Source organism: Camarhynchus parvulus, chromosome 1, assembly GCF_901933205.1.
Source record: "Camarhynchus parvulus chromosome 1, STF_HiC, whole genome shotgun sequence".
NCBI lineage: Eukaryota > Metazoa > Chordata > Aves > Passeriformes > Thraupidae > Camarhynchus > Camarhynchus parvulus.
Window position 1 is genome coordinate 103,661,792 of NC_044571.1, and position 16,189 is coordinate 103,677,980.

The following is a 16,189-nucleotide window of genomic DNA, read 5'->3' on the forward strand; positions in this document are numbered from 1 at the left end:
ATTGATTAGCGTTGATGGAAAATGGACTGTTTATTGTCTATTTCTGAGACATTTGCAAAATACAAGGTATGAAACTCTCCTGTGGCAGAAATATAGGAAATAACAATAGTATTTCCTTCCTGTGGGAACACAACATCCTGGAGATGCCGGGTTTATTACCTCCATAATGCATTTTACCTTTTTTTGTGTTCTTCATTGGCAATAATAAATCCCTTTCTATTACATTTCTGTTTGCTTGGGGTGGGGGAGGAAAGTGGTTTGCAACCTATCTAAAATGTTTCTGCCCATTTTGTTCTCCAGTGAGATTACTCAATGGCTCTCTGAGCACTGAAGGGCTGGTGCAGGCCAGAGTTGGGAAGTCATGGCACCTGGCATGTGCAGATGGTTGGAGTGAAGAGATTTCAGACAGTGTTTGCCAGCTGCTGGGGTTGGGGTGAGTGATAAATATTCATTGTCCTCTGTGACTTGTTTGCAGATTTACTGAGTGTATATTGGCATTTTCCTCCTCATTTCACTGGTGTACTCTCCAAAAAAATGGCAAATGTATCTGTCAAGTGGAGTGCTTGGTGTGCCAACAAATTTGAGAATGTGGCAAACCCTGTCTTGGTGACATTCAGCACAGGATTGATGACTCTGAACATGGCAGGTTGGGCATGAGGATGCATACTGGCGAACACTGGGAAAATGTTGTGGATGCATCACCCTTTCATCACTTTATGTCATCATTTACATCTTCACTTTCATAAGGATGGCTCAAGAGTAAAGCTGGAGCCAACAGCAGCCTTGGCTGCTCTGCTTTTGTAGTGCTGCTGATCATTCCAAGCAGAGATCATCACTTGGATATTCTGCTAGAGTAGAATGGAATTCTGGAATTCTGCCAGGTAGAATGGAATGTTGAGTTAGACTTAGAGCAGGGATGGAGTAGGGAAGTATATGGTAGAAAAATAGATTTGGCTTTAGTCCCTGTTCAGAAGAATTTTCAGGGGAAACATGGGAATTGTAGAGTGTAGGGTGTGGCATTTTTCAATCTGTGGTAAAATTTATGGCCTAAATTTTGGCCTTACATCATGTGCTACTCCACTTCCATCCACTAAATAATTAGCTTTCCTGTAGTGCTGAGGTTTTTAGGGAATGTCACTCACCCAACTAATAATCAGACTAAATTCTGAGCTTGCAATTCATTATTTTGGTCTGTGACCAAAGAAAGATCCTTACAAATCCCCTTCTGATAAATTAATTTCAGCAATCACAGAGTTAGAATGACTTAGAAAAATATCCAAGTGTTATTTCAGGAAGGCTTCTAATTGGATGAATGTCTGCTGGTTTATTGGTTTTTTTACTTTTTTCCTTTGGGTGAGTACTGAGTTTACATAAAAATCAGGTAGCTACATGCAGAAATCCTGACTGTAATTTATGTATGCATGCATATAAGAACATACAAACTGTGTTTAAATGTGCTTCTGGTCAAATACCTTGTTCCTTAGAGTGACCAGTGGCCTTCTCTTTCTGATTCTTTCTGCCCCTGCCCTGCCTCCTTTCCCTTCTGGACAGAAGTAATTTGGTGGTCTACTGATTTCATTGACATATTTGATAAGCTTCAACAAGCTTTGCCTTCCATGGTATTCTAGCTTTTAAATATTAGTTAATGCTTTTTTTTTCCCCCATAACCTTCTGCAGCAGTATCTTTCAGGTTGTCTCTATAAACAACTCAGGTGCACTTACTAAAAGAGTTCCTATCAAGCTTCCTAGTTATTTGTTATAATTCAATTTCTCAGTTTATAACATACTCCCGTTGTCTAGAAAAAATATTTTTAAGCCTAACTTGTATCACTTTTTGTAACCTGGGTACTACTGCAGTCACAGGATAGGACAAAATTCTCATATGGGTGTGTCTATATTTATGTATGTATTAATATATTAATAGGTATAGATATATAGAGATGTGGGTGTGTAACTTCTGTGAGCACCACACTATTCTGCTTTCCTTGAATCCCCCTGTAGCAGCATATTTCTTAATAAGTATCACCATATTTGTTACTAAATGGATGTTTGCAATAGCAGGTCCTGAGTAGGCTGTAGCTTATGCTCCTACACTGAATTACTATCTAGAATCATGTTTTATTAGAAAGGCTAAACTTCACCTGGGAGAATTTAGTTTTACTATTAATTGCCTATACATTTGCTAGTCTCACTTTCTGTTTAATTTATGAAAAGGACTGAGCTGATAGGAATCCTGCATCATATCCTGATTATTTATGTACCTGGGCTACAAAGTGCAATGCTCCTCACAGGTTCCAGTAAATCTAAGTGTGAATCCTTCTGCCTCCATTTTTCAAATATGTGGCTGTTGCATTTGTGATTTGTACCAAACAAGAAGCCAGTCTGGGGACATGCTTATTGTGCGTCTACAAAATACACCTTAGGCAAATAATTTACAAATCTTCTTAATGAGTCTGGGCTGCAAGATGAACAAATTGATGCTCTGGAGAAACCTGAAAATAATCCTTTGCTCAGCTTCCACTTGTAGCTGAGCAAGCGCTGCTAAAATCTTTTGTCAGCATCTTATTTCCTGGAACCAAGAACATCACACCCTGAGCTTTTCACCATTGCATTGGGCAGATGCAAAACAATCCTGTTTCCCTGGGACCAGAGCCAGCTGGGTCTTTGCTAAATTGTACCCAGGAATGAGGGTAGACCTGGCAATTTTATCACACCTAAAAATCCAACAAGTGTGAGAGTTTTTAGTCTTTACTCTGCAAACCTTCATTCTATTTTCTTCATGAACTTGCAACATTCTTCAGAAGGAAATTAGGACCTGGGAATACTTTGCTGGTCTCAGCAAAGTTCTTCATCATAGAATTTGACTCTGCCTACCTGGCTTGGCACTTTACTGCCCTCTCAGACTGTCTAAAAGCGCTTCCAGGCTGAGCAATGCAGCAGTAGTGACTTTTCCAGCAGGTGGATCATACAGCTCTCCTGGTGGCAAAGCAGGGTTGTTGAACACCTCTTTACTTCATACACAGCAGATTTGCAGGCAGATTCCAGACTTCATCCTTCCCAAGAGAGTGAGATTTACTGCATTTGAAGAGAAGACACAGTGCAGGTGCTCCCTGTGCATTAAACCTGCAGGTGCTCCTTGCGTATTAAACAAATGGTTCCCTTTTTGCTCCTGAGATTTGTAAGGTTAAAGGGCCAAATGGGAGGTTGTCATCCCCCCAAAAATTATTCAGTCTAACCACAGCTATCTTTTTTCCCCATGCTTCCTCACGGGAAAGCAAATATGTTTCATAGATATGTGTTCCAAACTGGTCATTAGAAGTATCACGAAGTACATGATGCAGAATGGACTAGAAAGTAAATCTGGATATGGGTTCTAAATGTCAAAAAAAAATTGTCTCACCAATAGCACAGAGAATTCTTAGTTCAAAAAGCCATTGCTACCAAAAAAAAAAAAAGTTGAAGAATAGACTAATTAATTCCTTTAAATTGACTACATGACCTTTAAAGGTGCCATCCAACCCAAACTGTTCTGTGATTCTAATGAATACACCCCACTCTTGATCAATAGCAAACATGACACTATTGACTTATTCCACAGCCATTCTGATTTCAACAGATCTATGATGTGAAAATTAACTTTTTTTTACTCCATTAGATTCTTCATTATAAAAAATATAATTCAATTTCTTTCCTAGACAATATAGTATAACTGCACCCCTCAAAAAAGCGAGACTGTGATACCCCAAGGTTCAGATATTACTGCCCTGTTGGCATACCAAGTTCTAGCTCCATACATTTAAGAACTGGTATTTCAAACCCTTCATTGTGGCACAGAAAAAACAAACTTTTTTATTTATTTATATTTAGTGCTATCAAAAGAATTAACTAATATCCCTTTCAATATGAATGTAGCATTATAAATCTTAGAATAAGATGTAAGACTGGAAGTAAGAGACTCACATTTTAATCCAAACGAGTTTCAAGCCTCAAAAATCCCCTGCTAAAGGATCATTATTTGAGGAGAATAAAAAAAAAATTAAAAAGCTGGTGTTTATTCTATCAGCATAATCATTTCCCAAATATTGCTCCACTGGTGGAATAAGGTATATATCTAAATATATGCATGTGTCTTTTTGTCCCAGGGATGCAAATATGTCCTCAGCTGTATTATTCACTGGAGATGGCCCATTTGTCACCATCACCAAAAGAGGTAGCCAGAGCCTAATTTTTACAAAAAGGTGGGTACAGCGAGATTTCTTCCTCATACTAACAATGTCTTTAAGTGTTGTGGTGATTATTTATGCACTAATATATAGCTCAAATCCTAACTGACATCTCTATCCATTTACTGTGGAAATTATATGCTCTTTTATGAAAATATTTCTTATCTAGAAATCTCTAAATTATGAGTATACAATATAGTAGAATTAAGACTACCTATATATATAATATAGAAGAATTAGGATGGAGTGACAATCACTCATAGTTATAGAGTAGTTGTCAAAGTAGATTCTCTCTGTAATCAGCACAGAAAAATAAGCACTGCAAAATGTGATCCATCAAGGCATCTCTTGAAATATGATGAGTCACACTCTATAGCTCTTTAACTTTATTGATATAGACTTTGGACACACTGAGGATTCCTAATTTAAGCCATCCACAGACAGGAATCTATATTTAAACAAACTATCCCCACTCAAAAGATGACTTCTGGATTTGTCTCCACTTTTACAAGTGAATCATTAGACGACATGATCCTCAGAATACATTTGATTCTATTCTAACCTTTCTCAGTCCAAATAACTGCTGAAGGGATTCTGAAGGGTACTAGAAACTGGTAATTTCTTGTTTCAGATTTAATGAAAATGTGATATTAGCACAGGATTACATCCTCAGGATATGGTGGGATTTACAACACAACTCCCAAACAGAAAGGCTTGCCATCATCAGTTTAAAGAATTGTAATGACTTCAATTACTGTTTTCTGTTTATAAGAGGCTTTACTGTATAATTTTTTCTGGATTTCCACCAGAACACTGAGCCAGAAAATTACTGTCTAATTGCTAAAATGCTGAAACCATGTTGAGGACAGCAAGAGTCCATGTTCTTTCAGCTTCTCTTAATAAACACAACACAGTGACAAAGCAAGAGACATATCTTAATTTTCTATGGTCTATTATTTTGCCTACACACACAAAAAAAAAAAGTTACATTTTATGTTCTAATTATACTCTGTTAACCTCATGAGTGGTGAAAGTACCTTAAACTAATGGAATATCAATAGAGGCTATTTTTCTTTTTTTCTTGAGTGAATGTCTAAACCAGCATTGCCACAAGACATCTTGAAGAGCAGTAATGATTTAAAGATGTCTTCTGTTAATACCTGTTAAACACTAAAAGTGATTAAACCAGGAGGAGGAAATGGAATAAGTTAATTTATCTTAGTTGTATTTCTGTGGCAGAAATAGGTGTCTTCTCCCAGGTTTCATCTGGACAGCTGATAGGAATCATTTTGCAGGGTGACACTATTGCAGATTCACACATGGTTTTTCTACATATAATGAATGCTAGAAAGATCACACAGATGTGATAATTTAAGCAACTGAATTCATTAACTGGTAATCCAATTATAAAATGTATTTCTTACATTGTCTTTGTTTTTTTATTCAAGTGCATCCACCATTGAAACAAAGGAGGGCACATATAACATAGGGCTTGAAATCTGCAATGACAGTCAGCAAAGGAATTCTCTGGTGCCCTTAGGTAATGTGATTTTTGGCAGGATTTTTTTTGTAAGAGCCCCAGATCCTGCCTTTTAGATACATGTGAGCAGATTCCACAGGAACTAATTGTTTTTGCCAGTTCTAAGTGAAGATCATGCTCACAGATACCCTAACTGCTCCAGATTTCTGCCTGGCATGCTGCTTGACAGCTGACACTCAGAGAGGCACAGAGGAGGGTGTTCAGCACATGCCTCTGGTGCCTTTTGGCCACTCCTCTGCAGACCAAGGGGCAGCTCAGAACTGTTGGGCTGAAGTGCAGGCAAGGAAGTGCTTCTCCTGCTGGGAGCTAGCTCCACAAAGAGAGAGAAAAAAGCAGAGGCAAATGAAGCAATTTCTGCTGAAGCAACCAACCAGTAGGTACTTGTGGTGGGACAGGCAACTCCCTTTACACTGAAAATGTAAAATTATAGGGACAAATCTGACACTTTGGTTGTTAGTTCAGGTAGTTTATGCATCTACCTATGAGAAAGCATAGGATTAGGTAAAAGACCTAATATACAGCACCACTGAACCCCCCCTTTGTAGGCCTATGAAGGCACCATGGAAGAGGGTATTTAGTTGAAGTTTATGCAAAGGTGATTTTGGTTTCTTGCATTTTTGTTTTTTTAATATTTGTCTGGTTACGGATTTGGATACATGTCACAGAAAATGGTTTCCACTTTTTAAATTACAGCTTTAAGATTAGATACCTACTTTGAAGTGGAAAATGGCAATGTGGGACTATTCAGGGCCAGAGGAATATCTCATTTGCACCCCACTATATTGAAGGTTTAACTGGGGAGGTGGTGGGTGGTTGCAGTTCCCACTTTATTTTATGTCCCTCTGTGCCATTGGGAAATTACTGGGTCACATCTCACTCACAGCAGATGAAAAATTTTAGAGCAAACACAGTTGAGGGATACATCATTCCCTATCATGTTTAAAGTATCCTTCACCTACTCAATTTAAAAATGAAATGTGGAGATGTTCACTAGAAACAAACTGTTGGCAGAGCTTGGTTTTCTATCTTCCCCTCATTCTCATTTCTGTGTGTATCAGATTTGAATTGCTAGCACGCACACTGTCCCAAGTGTTTCAGATTCATTACAGACTATGAACATAATATTAAAACCTCTGGGTATCAGAAATGCTTGAGCAGTTTTGATCTATGGTCTTGTGGTCTTCAGACTCTGGCTTTATACATTTGCTAAATAATTTCTAACCTAACATATGCAACTGCGTATTTTACAGTAGCATTATTTTCTTAGCAAAATGATACAGGGATATAAAACTAACCCCTTAAATCCTTTGGCCACACTGATCTCTAGTGGTAAGGTATTAAAAATATCTCAAAGGTAGGAAAAAATGCCATAGGCAGCTATAATTTATTGCAAATCTCTCTCAGGCAGATGACCCATCACCCTAAAACACAAGAAGAGTCTATTTTTATTTCCATAATATAAATCAATTAAGTGTCCACTGAAGAGGAATATGTACATTTAAAGCTGTGTAACATATAATATTGCATACTTATAATTAAAACATAATTTAAACATGTAGCATTAGTTACTATACTTAACAAGCTGATACTGCTAAATGAATGTACTTTCATATATATGATTGTACAAATTTCTGTGTGGGTATATGTATATATATTTGACAGTCAGAGTTATCTGGTGTGCAGATATTTGGGATTTAATTGCACTTTCATTCTAGAGAACACTGTTGGGACGACCTGGTGGTTCATCTGCAATGTAACATTCAATGTAAGTACAATGATGTTCAATGTAAGTACACAGAATCCAGGAATATTTCACAGACAGATCAAATTGTTCAGACCATAAAGCCAAATGTTTATGGCTTGAATGGAAAGGTTAGGGAATGGACTATAAAAGCTATACTCATAAATGATATAAACAAAGGAAAATTTAGTCTTCACTCGATTTCAGTGTTAAGTGTACACTAGAGAGGGATCTGTAGTGAAAATATTTCTAAAATAAATGTATAAAAATTCCAGAAGATTTGAGGAAAGAAAACATCTCAATCCAACTTAGACAGCTGCATCCTGATTTCAGCTATAAAAACCCAAACTTTTTTCCACAGTATTTTTGAAGAGCAGTTCAGATTCTACAAAGTTTTTGCCAAGAAAATTGTTTTTGCCAAGAAAATTGACTAGTCTAATAAAATATGCTACATTCCTTTAATTTTTTAAAATTTGATTTTATTTTATCTTAGCTTGTGGAAAACACCTGGTAATTCAGAATAATGGAACAAGAATTGTAGGTGGAAATGATGCCAGAAGAGAGGCTTGGCCTTGGATAGTTTCACTCCATTTTAATTTCCAACCCGTTTGTGGAGCTTCCCTTGTCAGTGACGAGTGGCTGGTGACAGCAGCACACTGTGTCTATGGGTAAAGTTCTTTTATGTGCAAGTTCACTAAGGAGGCATCAGATTATGAACAAATTGTGACACTGATATGAAAAATTAACAACAAACTTCTCATTTAATGACACGCTTTGAATCACTTGTGGGCTCAGCTGAAAGGTCCTTTACCTCCTGGTAAATCCTCAGTCCTTACTTTAATGCAGACAATTGTGGAAACCAAGCAGCATTTCCTGAATAATAAGGAATTGCACTTTAAATGCATGGTATTAATACAGAGCATTGGTACTTAATACATAATTATTGTGGGCCTCCATAAATTGGGTGAATCCCTCAACCAGTGGAATAAAAGGTGACATCATATCCCATAAATTAAACTCAGCATCCCTCCTACATATTATCCTGGATTGATTAAGATTTACTGTGCATCACTGGAATGAATCTTGATTTATGTGCATTGATTAGGCAATATTGGATATCCTCTCCATGGTGTTATTTGTACCATTCAAAGAAGTGGTGCATATTTAAATATTTCCTAAGATTTGCTTTCATAATATCTACAATAAATACAGATGTTGTAAAAGACATACAGAAACTGGAATGGCAAAAAAAAAGTCAACAAAAAAATCCAAAACCAAAATTAGAGTAGAGCTTTCACTACAAATAGCTAAATGGTAAGGCAGCGGAGACTATGCCAAAATCCTAACACTGCCTCGTGGCATGACAAGCACTACATTCCACACAAAGACACTAAAATGAAAAGGATTAATCCCCTTAGTTTCCACACAATAAATCCACAATTGTCTTGATACTTCCTTTTTATGTGAATCACCTTTCTATTTTCAACTAAATCTAATTTTGCCTTTGCTAGAATTTTCCTAAATTGAAGCCTGCGGTTTCACACCTTCTGAACATTTAATATTAGAACAAAAGAACATCTTGATGTCAAACCAAAAGATAAGCAGAAACCAATTCAGTCTAACAATCAGGATCAAAATGTAATTTTTAAACCATAAAGTGATTGATTAAAAAACAGAAAATATTTAGGTTCTCTGATGAACACAGCCTTAAACCAGCATGTGTAGATTAGGAAAAAAAATGCAAATTATGTCATATTTTGTTTTAGCATATCTTGTTTGACTGAGATTAAAAACTAAGGGACTAGTTTTCTGAGTCTGTGAGCTGCAGCATTTCCAACATCTCAGACCTCTTAGACATTCCATTACACTTTTCTAACTAGGACCGATATTAATTGCCAGCAGTCAGCAGTATTCTTCATAGTGTTTAAAAAGCCATGGTAATTTAGTTAATGTATTTCCCTCCTCTGCACCACCACCTGATTAATTCATTATAAATAATGCATTATAAGCTCACCATAAAAAAATCAGCAACGCATATCTGCAGTGTGGATGTTTAAGACAGTGATACTCACAGAATTCTAAGCACATCTGCCCCGTTCTATTTATTTGACAAAACATGCAAATGCTACGGATTGCCACGAGGCTAAATATCAGCATTTTATCTGATACACAATTTTCAAGACTTCCATTAATCATTCCTAATTGTGAATACTCTCTCTGCAATTTCTAGGAGACAACTGAAGCCGTCCCGCTGGCAGGCGGCTCTTGGCTTGTACAGCCAGTCAGACCTGGCACAGCCTCCAACAGTGGTTCAGAACATTGACAGAATAATTATAAACCCTCATTACATGAAGCAAACAAAAGACAGTGATATTGCTCTGATGCACCTTCAACACAAAGTGCAGTATACAGGTGAGTTTTTGTTTTCCCAAAAGACCTGTTTATTCTATTATGCTAAGTATATGAGGGTGGTGTGGAGTCTGCTCAGTGATTCCTGGATATCTTGGCAAAAAGTGGGTTTGAATTAATGAACATTTTCTGGTATGACTTCATAAAAACCTGAACACAGGGAAGAGGTTGAAATTGATTACTTGTTTCTCATTCACAGATTACATACAACCTATCTGCCTACCAGAAAAAAATCAACAGTTTTCACCAGGAATTAACTGCTCCATTGCTGGCTGGGGGGATATTAGCAATGAAGGTGGGTCATCTGCTTGGAAAATTCTGACAGGCATGTAGCTGTGAGGGCAGGCTTGTTCCTATTCCACAGGAGTTGATAAGGTCAAATAGTTTAGAGAGCTACTCTTCCATATGAAATTTAGGAACTATGCCATTCCACTATTCCTTGTCTGAAGCAAAATGATACTTATAACATCTCTTAGAAAAAAAACATGCATATCTAAGTTCATTAGGCTATGAAGAAAGCTTCTTACATCCACTTAGAAGTTATGATGACTACTTTTCTCAGCATGAAATATGTGCATCTCAGTTCCAGATATTGGGTGGGGGAAGAGGAAGATTAGTCTTTCTGACAATGTGCAAATGATTTTCCCCAGAAGTCAAGAAAGCTGACTGCAGTGTGAAGTGTATGTTCTGTTTGTATGTCATCTGCTACAGATTTGGAGTCTCTCTGAAATAATAAACATGCCATTTCACTTCCACAGTTAAATACATTGACTTCTACATTAAATTACATTTAAAATTTTGGGTAGTAATTAATAAAATAATTTTTTAAAAAAACTTTAAATAACCAAAGTTACACAATGAATAGCGAGGAAGCACTAGACAACCCATATTCCTAAGTCTTTAATCATCCCTTAGATCTCCCCACAGTGAATTCATAGTCATTGATTTTAGTAATCTTGATTCAATTATAACCAAATTCAGTCCCATTACAAAAATGAAAGACAGAATTCAGTTAATGAGCCCTGTTTAATCAGAGACTGTGTTACAGGAGCATAAGCCTGAGTAGTACAGCAGTAAGGCAGGGATTCCTGCTGCTCAGGAGTGTGCTGAGCATGCTGGAACAGGAACAAAACCATCAGTGTTCCCAGTGGGATGCATGTATTTAATGCTGCAGGTAAATGTACTTTGTATTCTCATCAGGTCCCTCTTCAAATATATTGCAAGAAGCAGAGGTCCCTCTCCTTTCTAATGAAAAATGCCAGCAATGGATGCCAAAATATAATATTACTGAGAATATGCTCTGTGCAGGATATGACATGGGAGGAATAGATTCCTGCCAGGTAAGTAGAAGCAACTCATTTCCACTACTGGCATAAACCTCATCTAGTTACTGAATAAAACTCTCCCTGATCCTCCACTCATGAAAAACAGAACAATCTCTGTCCATTAATGTAACTTCTACTCATGGTACTTTGCCCATTTAATAATTTATCAGGATACAAGTTTAATTTATTTTTGTGTGTGTGCCATCTCGGCATAAACAATCATGGCAGGAGATAAATATGAGGACTGGGAATTTTTTGCATTAGCTTTTTACTCCTGCTGAGTAATTCCATGAAGAAGAGAGACACATACTTGGAGAAATGCAGAGAACAGAGAAACACATACTTGGAGAAATGCAGAGAACAGAGGAATAAATACCAAATCGACTGAAGTCTCAGAAATCCTTCATTATGGGAAAGAAACATAGCAAAGCTGCTTTTCCCCAGAATCTGCAGACTCTGGAGACCTTTCCCAAGCAGACAGCACAGTATTTCAGGGAGGCTGCCTTTCTGCACTGATATATGTTCGTGTGGGTTTAGTTTTTTATCCATTCCAGCTCTCTTTTTAACTCGCTGCTTCTCTTTGAGAATGTCCTCAGAGGTGGCTGCCACATGATTTTTCTTCCAGCAATATGGAGTCTGTGGTATGGAGACTGGCTGCCTTCCCTCAAGGCTGATGAGGAGCATTCTCACATAATTCCTATTGCCTTGCCCTACCAACCTAAGCCTTCACCACCTGCCCTGACTTTGCCCAGTTTAGTCTAGAAAAAGGACTCTCTTCAAGCCTAATGTCCTTTCCCTTCATGATGGTTTTCCTCATTCCCTTTTTCTTTCTGAACCTTATACTGAACAAAACCAAAACAACAACAACAACAACAGAAACACAAAACAAAACAAAAACCAATTCCATGTAGGACCACAGGCTGATAGAGAGTACAAGTGACCAGCACTGTGATCAATGACCAGTCAGCCATGAGCAAAGATAAACAAGTGATTCCTGATAGCACATCCCCCTTTAGGCTGCTGTCACAGCCTTTAACATTCTGGGGTGCCCCAGGGTTATGGGCAGAAGTATTTTAATGGCTGAGTCTTTGCAGAATTCTCTGGTAAAGATCCATTCACAGGGCCTGGAGAAGACACAATTAATACTGGTTCAACGAACTTGATAGACAATGAAAAATAGTAATTGTTTTCTTTCTCATCAAAACAAGACACCCATGGCTGACTCATCCCCACTCAAGCTAAATCAAATTCAGTCTCTATTACAATGCTACATCTGCTAAACTATTGAAAAGGAGGTGAGAGAAAAGAACACCTTTTCTGGCAATCTTGTTATTTTGTTCTCTAAAATTGAAACTGTGGAAACTCTGGGGTGACTGAAAATAGAACTGTGTTTTGGCTGAATATATTCAACAGAAAAAAATCCTCCACATTTATCTGGGCTTTGTGAAATATGAAGGGCTGAACATTAAAGGAATAAGATTTTTTAAAAAATCTCTTGAAGTCCAGTCCTGTATCGGAAGACTGATGACAGCTTAAGCTCACATCATTTAAAAAATAAAGAAAAAAGGAAATTGATAATTTGAATTTTTTTTTTTTTTTACATGGAAATATTCATATTGATCTCACTTCCGGGTGCTCAGGACATACAGCCATAGAGCATCTGTGATTAAGGAACAAAATGAACAAACATCATAAACAGGCTCTGCCTGAGAGTTGACACTGCTCACTTTTAACTTTTGAATTTGTCATTGCAGGGGGATTCAGGTGGCCCTCTGACATTTGAAGACGGGGACAAGTGGTTTTTGGTTGGTGTGACATCATTTGGAGAAGGATGTGCTCTTCCCCAGCGACCAGGAGTGTATGCTCGAGTCACCATGTTTGTGGACTGGATCAAAAGCATCATCTATTAGCTTGATATTTTTTAATTATAGCAATGGAGTTCAGATGTTGAAAGTAAGACATTGCATAATGATGTAAACTAGGCTGCCATTTCAATCTCACAGAGAAACTAAATAAACACGTAAATCTTGGTGAGGAAAACTTTGGTAACATTTGTTTGTTAATAAGACCCATTTCCAAGTGAGCAAAATATTTCAAAAGAGATGCTGTGGTTTTGTTAATAAATAGTTTTGTCATTTTACTTTTTGTTTTATACAGGATCTTAGGAAAACAGATTCTTTGAACATCAGGGCATTAACTGCACAGGGGAAGGCTTTATGAAGCACGAGGAGTAAAAAAACGTTTGCAAACTGTAAATGCTGTAGTGAAAAAGAATCAAAATTGTTAATATCAAGTGAAATATCTGGTTTATGTTTTTACATTGTGTTTTTCAATGTGCAATTTCATATTAATGCAGAGTCAACTCATCTCAGCAATCCTTCTGCACATCAAAATGAAGGTGCATGTCCTCTCTCCAAACTGGGCTCATGGGACTTCCTCTGCCTTGCCTCTTACAAAAGGCTCTGGAGTGAGGTTTATGGATTGTGCAGAAAGGCTGACCATGGATCATGCTGCTTTCTAATGAATAAACTGAATGTCAGCCAAATGTTCTCTCTTGTGTAATGTGCTTGGAATTAACAGAGTTAAAAAACGATTGAATAAAGCTTTTTAGTTTTCTTTCTAGGCAAGTGTTTGGCAATTATTCAAACAATTATAGAGATGTGTTTTTCCACACCCAACCACAGACTCACAATACTGCAACTTCTTCTCATAAAAACTGATGTTTCTAAAAACATTTGACAATAATGAGTACCAGTTCTCTCTCAAGAATAATAGTGTTTCCATATTACATGCTTTTCCTGCACTGGTGATTTTTAATATATATTTTGTGCTTTGTAAAAAAAACCAGCAGGCTATCCCATTACAGCATTCTAAAGAGGAAAGAATATGAAAACTAAAATAAGGGGTTTATCTTCTTGAGCTCTTTTATAAATCGGTTTCTATTAAAATATAATTACTTACTTGTTCAAATGCCTCAAATTCTATGGCATTAGTGTAATATGATGCACTTCTTTATTTCTATTTTCACACCAGTGTAGGACTTTAATGTATTTCTCATTCCACAGTACCAAAACTACAAAAATCATTCTCACTTACTGCATAAGTGTATCTACACATATACACACAGGTGTTGTGAGCTCCTGGATTTGGTTCTTACAACCCTAAATGAAGGTATGGAATGCTTGCAAACAGATGTTGGCAGTCACTGATAAAAAGAGTCCCAAACTGCTTTCAGGTCTTTGTAATTAGAGAACTAGGTCCAGACCAAAATCTGCAGCTTTATCAAGACATCTGTGATCACAAAGAACACAGATAAATGTAATTATGACAGAGAGAAGGTAAGAAGGTGTTTTAAACAGTCTCTCATATGAAAGACACAGTTTTTTGGCATTAAAATATTAGAGCTGCAAATTTTATCTTTCATAGTGAACCATTGTTTCTCCTATTAGTCTAAAAAGTAGAACATTTTGCTACCAGTATAAATTGATTTGGATTAAGCAATTACATTAAAATGCTTAAGTAAAATATGACCTGATTTTTGCATTATTTACCATACATCACTATTGTACATTGTGTTTCAGTCTGTTAATGAAATACAAAAACCAATTGAAAGCAGATCCAGTCACTAGAAAATGTGCTTACCAGGAATACAGTAAGATACTTTTATTTGTGTGCATTTTCTTGCTTTCCAAAATGCAAAGCGTATTTTGAGATAAACATTGATAAAACAACTCATCAGACTGAAAAAGTTGTGTACTTATACAGTATACACCTGTATAAGTATATATAAATATATTATATATATTTATAATATATTATATATTTATACTATATAAACCCTGGCATAAAAAGATATATCACATAAACTATTTTAATTTTGAAAACCATTTTATTTCAACTAAATATGTTTAGATAAAACTAACATAACCTTAGTCAACCACATTCTAGCCTTTGGTCAACATCCTCAGCTTCAGTTGCTTGCAAATTAACCTGTGAAGAAACCAGTCAATACCATGTTAAAACACTTGGGCAGAACAGATTATTTGCAACTGAGTCAGTTCCAAGATGCTTTGAAACAGAGGATGGGTATGGTGATAAATATGGAAATATTTCACCCCAATAGCCAATATTTCCTATTTCTACATGCAGTCTGAGCACACTACAGCAGAAGCACTGGATGCCACTTCCCCATCTGCCTTCATGCAGAGTTGGAGACAGGTCTGTGCCAATGCCTGCCTATCCATCACTTTCACTCCGTAAAAAACACTCCTGACGATATTTTCACTCTCCTAACTGCTGCTTCAAAATCACTTCTGCTGCCATTAACCATGATATTGATAGCGACAACTTTACGTGTCCTTTGGAAGAAGTAATAGTTAATCCTTAAATTAAAGGGAGTTAATCCTTCAAGACCATAAAGATGTTAATCCTTAAGTTAAAGGGAGTTAATCCTTCAAGACCATAAAAATGAAGTTCTTTTTACCACAACTCTTCTCAAGAAAGAGGTCTCTCCTCCCCCTCAGTTGAGTTAATCAATATTTACATCAGTAGTAAAACAATTCTGGTCTTGGTGATCATGTAGGATCATAGTATTTTCTCACTGCAAAGGAAATTGAAGTAGGGGATTGAACAAAGAAAGAAGTTCCTACTGAATGGAAGAACTATAGAATACTTTAAGTGGAATAACAATACTTAACCTGAACAACAGGAGGAATTTTCTTTGAAAAGGAAGCAAAGCCACTGCATAACAGCAGCTTTAAGATACTTCCAAACGTGCTTCAGCAACTAATTGCACAATTAGTATTAATGAAAACTTTAAATATTTTTTTTCTGTACCCAGAAAATTGAGACACTTTTGTGTCTGAAGTGATGTGGTGAACATCAGCCAGCACAGTGCAGGCAACCCCTCAGTTCTACTATGGCCAGTCTCTCTTCAGCCAATGGTGGTTAT

The 16,189-nt window shown here is 36.9% G+C and overlaps 1 protein-coding gene across 1 annotated transcript in view; it reads left to right on the forward strand.

Moving 5' to 3' along the window:
- The window catches only part of TMPRSS15 (transmembrane serine protease 15), a 52,412-nt gene extending 39,264 nt beyond the window's left edge, over window positions 1–13,148 (forward strand). The window contains 8 exon segments of the mRNA XM_030952271.1: window positions 301–433; window positions 4,143–4,238; window positions 7,479–7,528; window positions 7,998–8,172; window positions 9,735–9,916; window positions 10,113–10,208; window positions 11,114–11,253; window positions 12,993–13,148. Coding sequence (XP_030808131.1) covers window positions 301–433; window positions 4,143–4,238; window positions 7,479–7,528; window positions 7,998–8,172; window positions 9,735–9,916; window positions 10,113–10,208; window positions 11,114–11,253; window positions 12,993–13,148 — 1,028 coding nt within the window.
- Window positions 13,149–16,189: the final 3,041 nt, after the last annotated feature.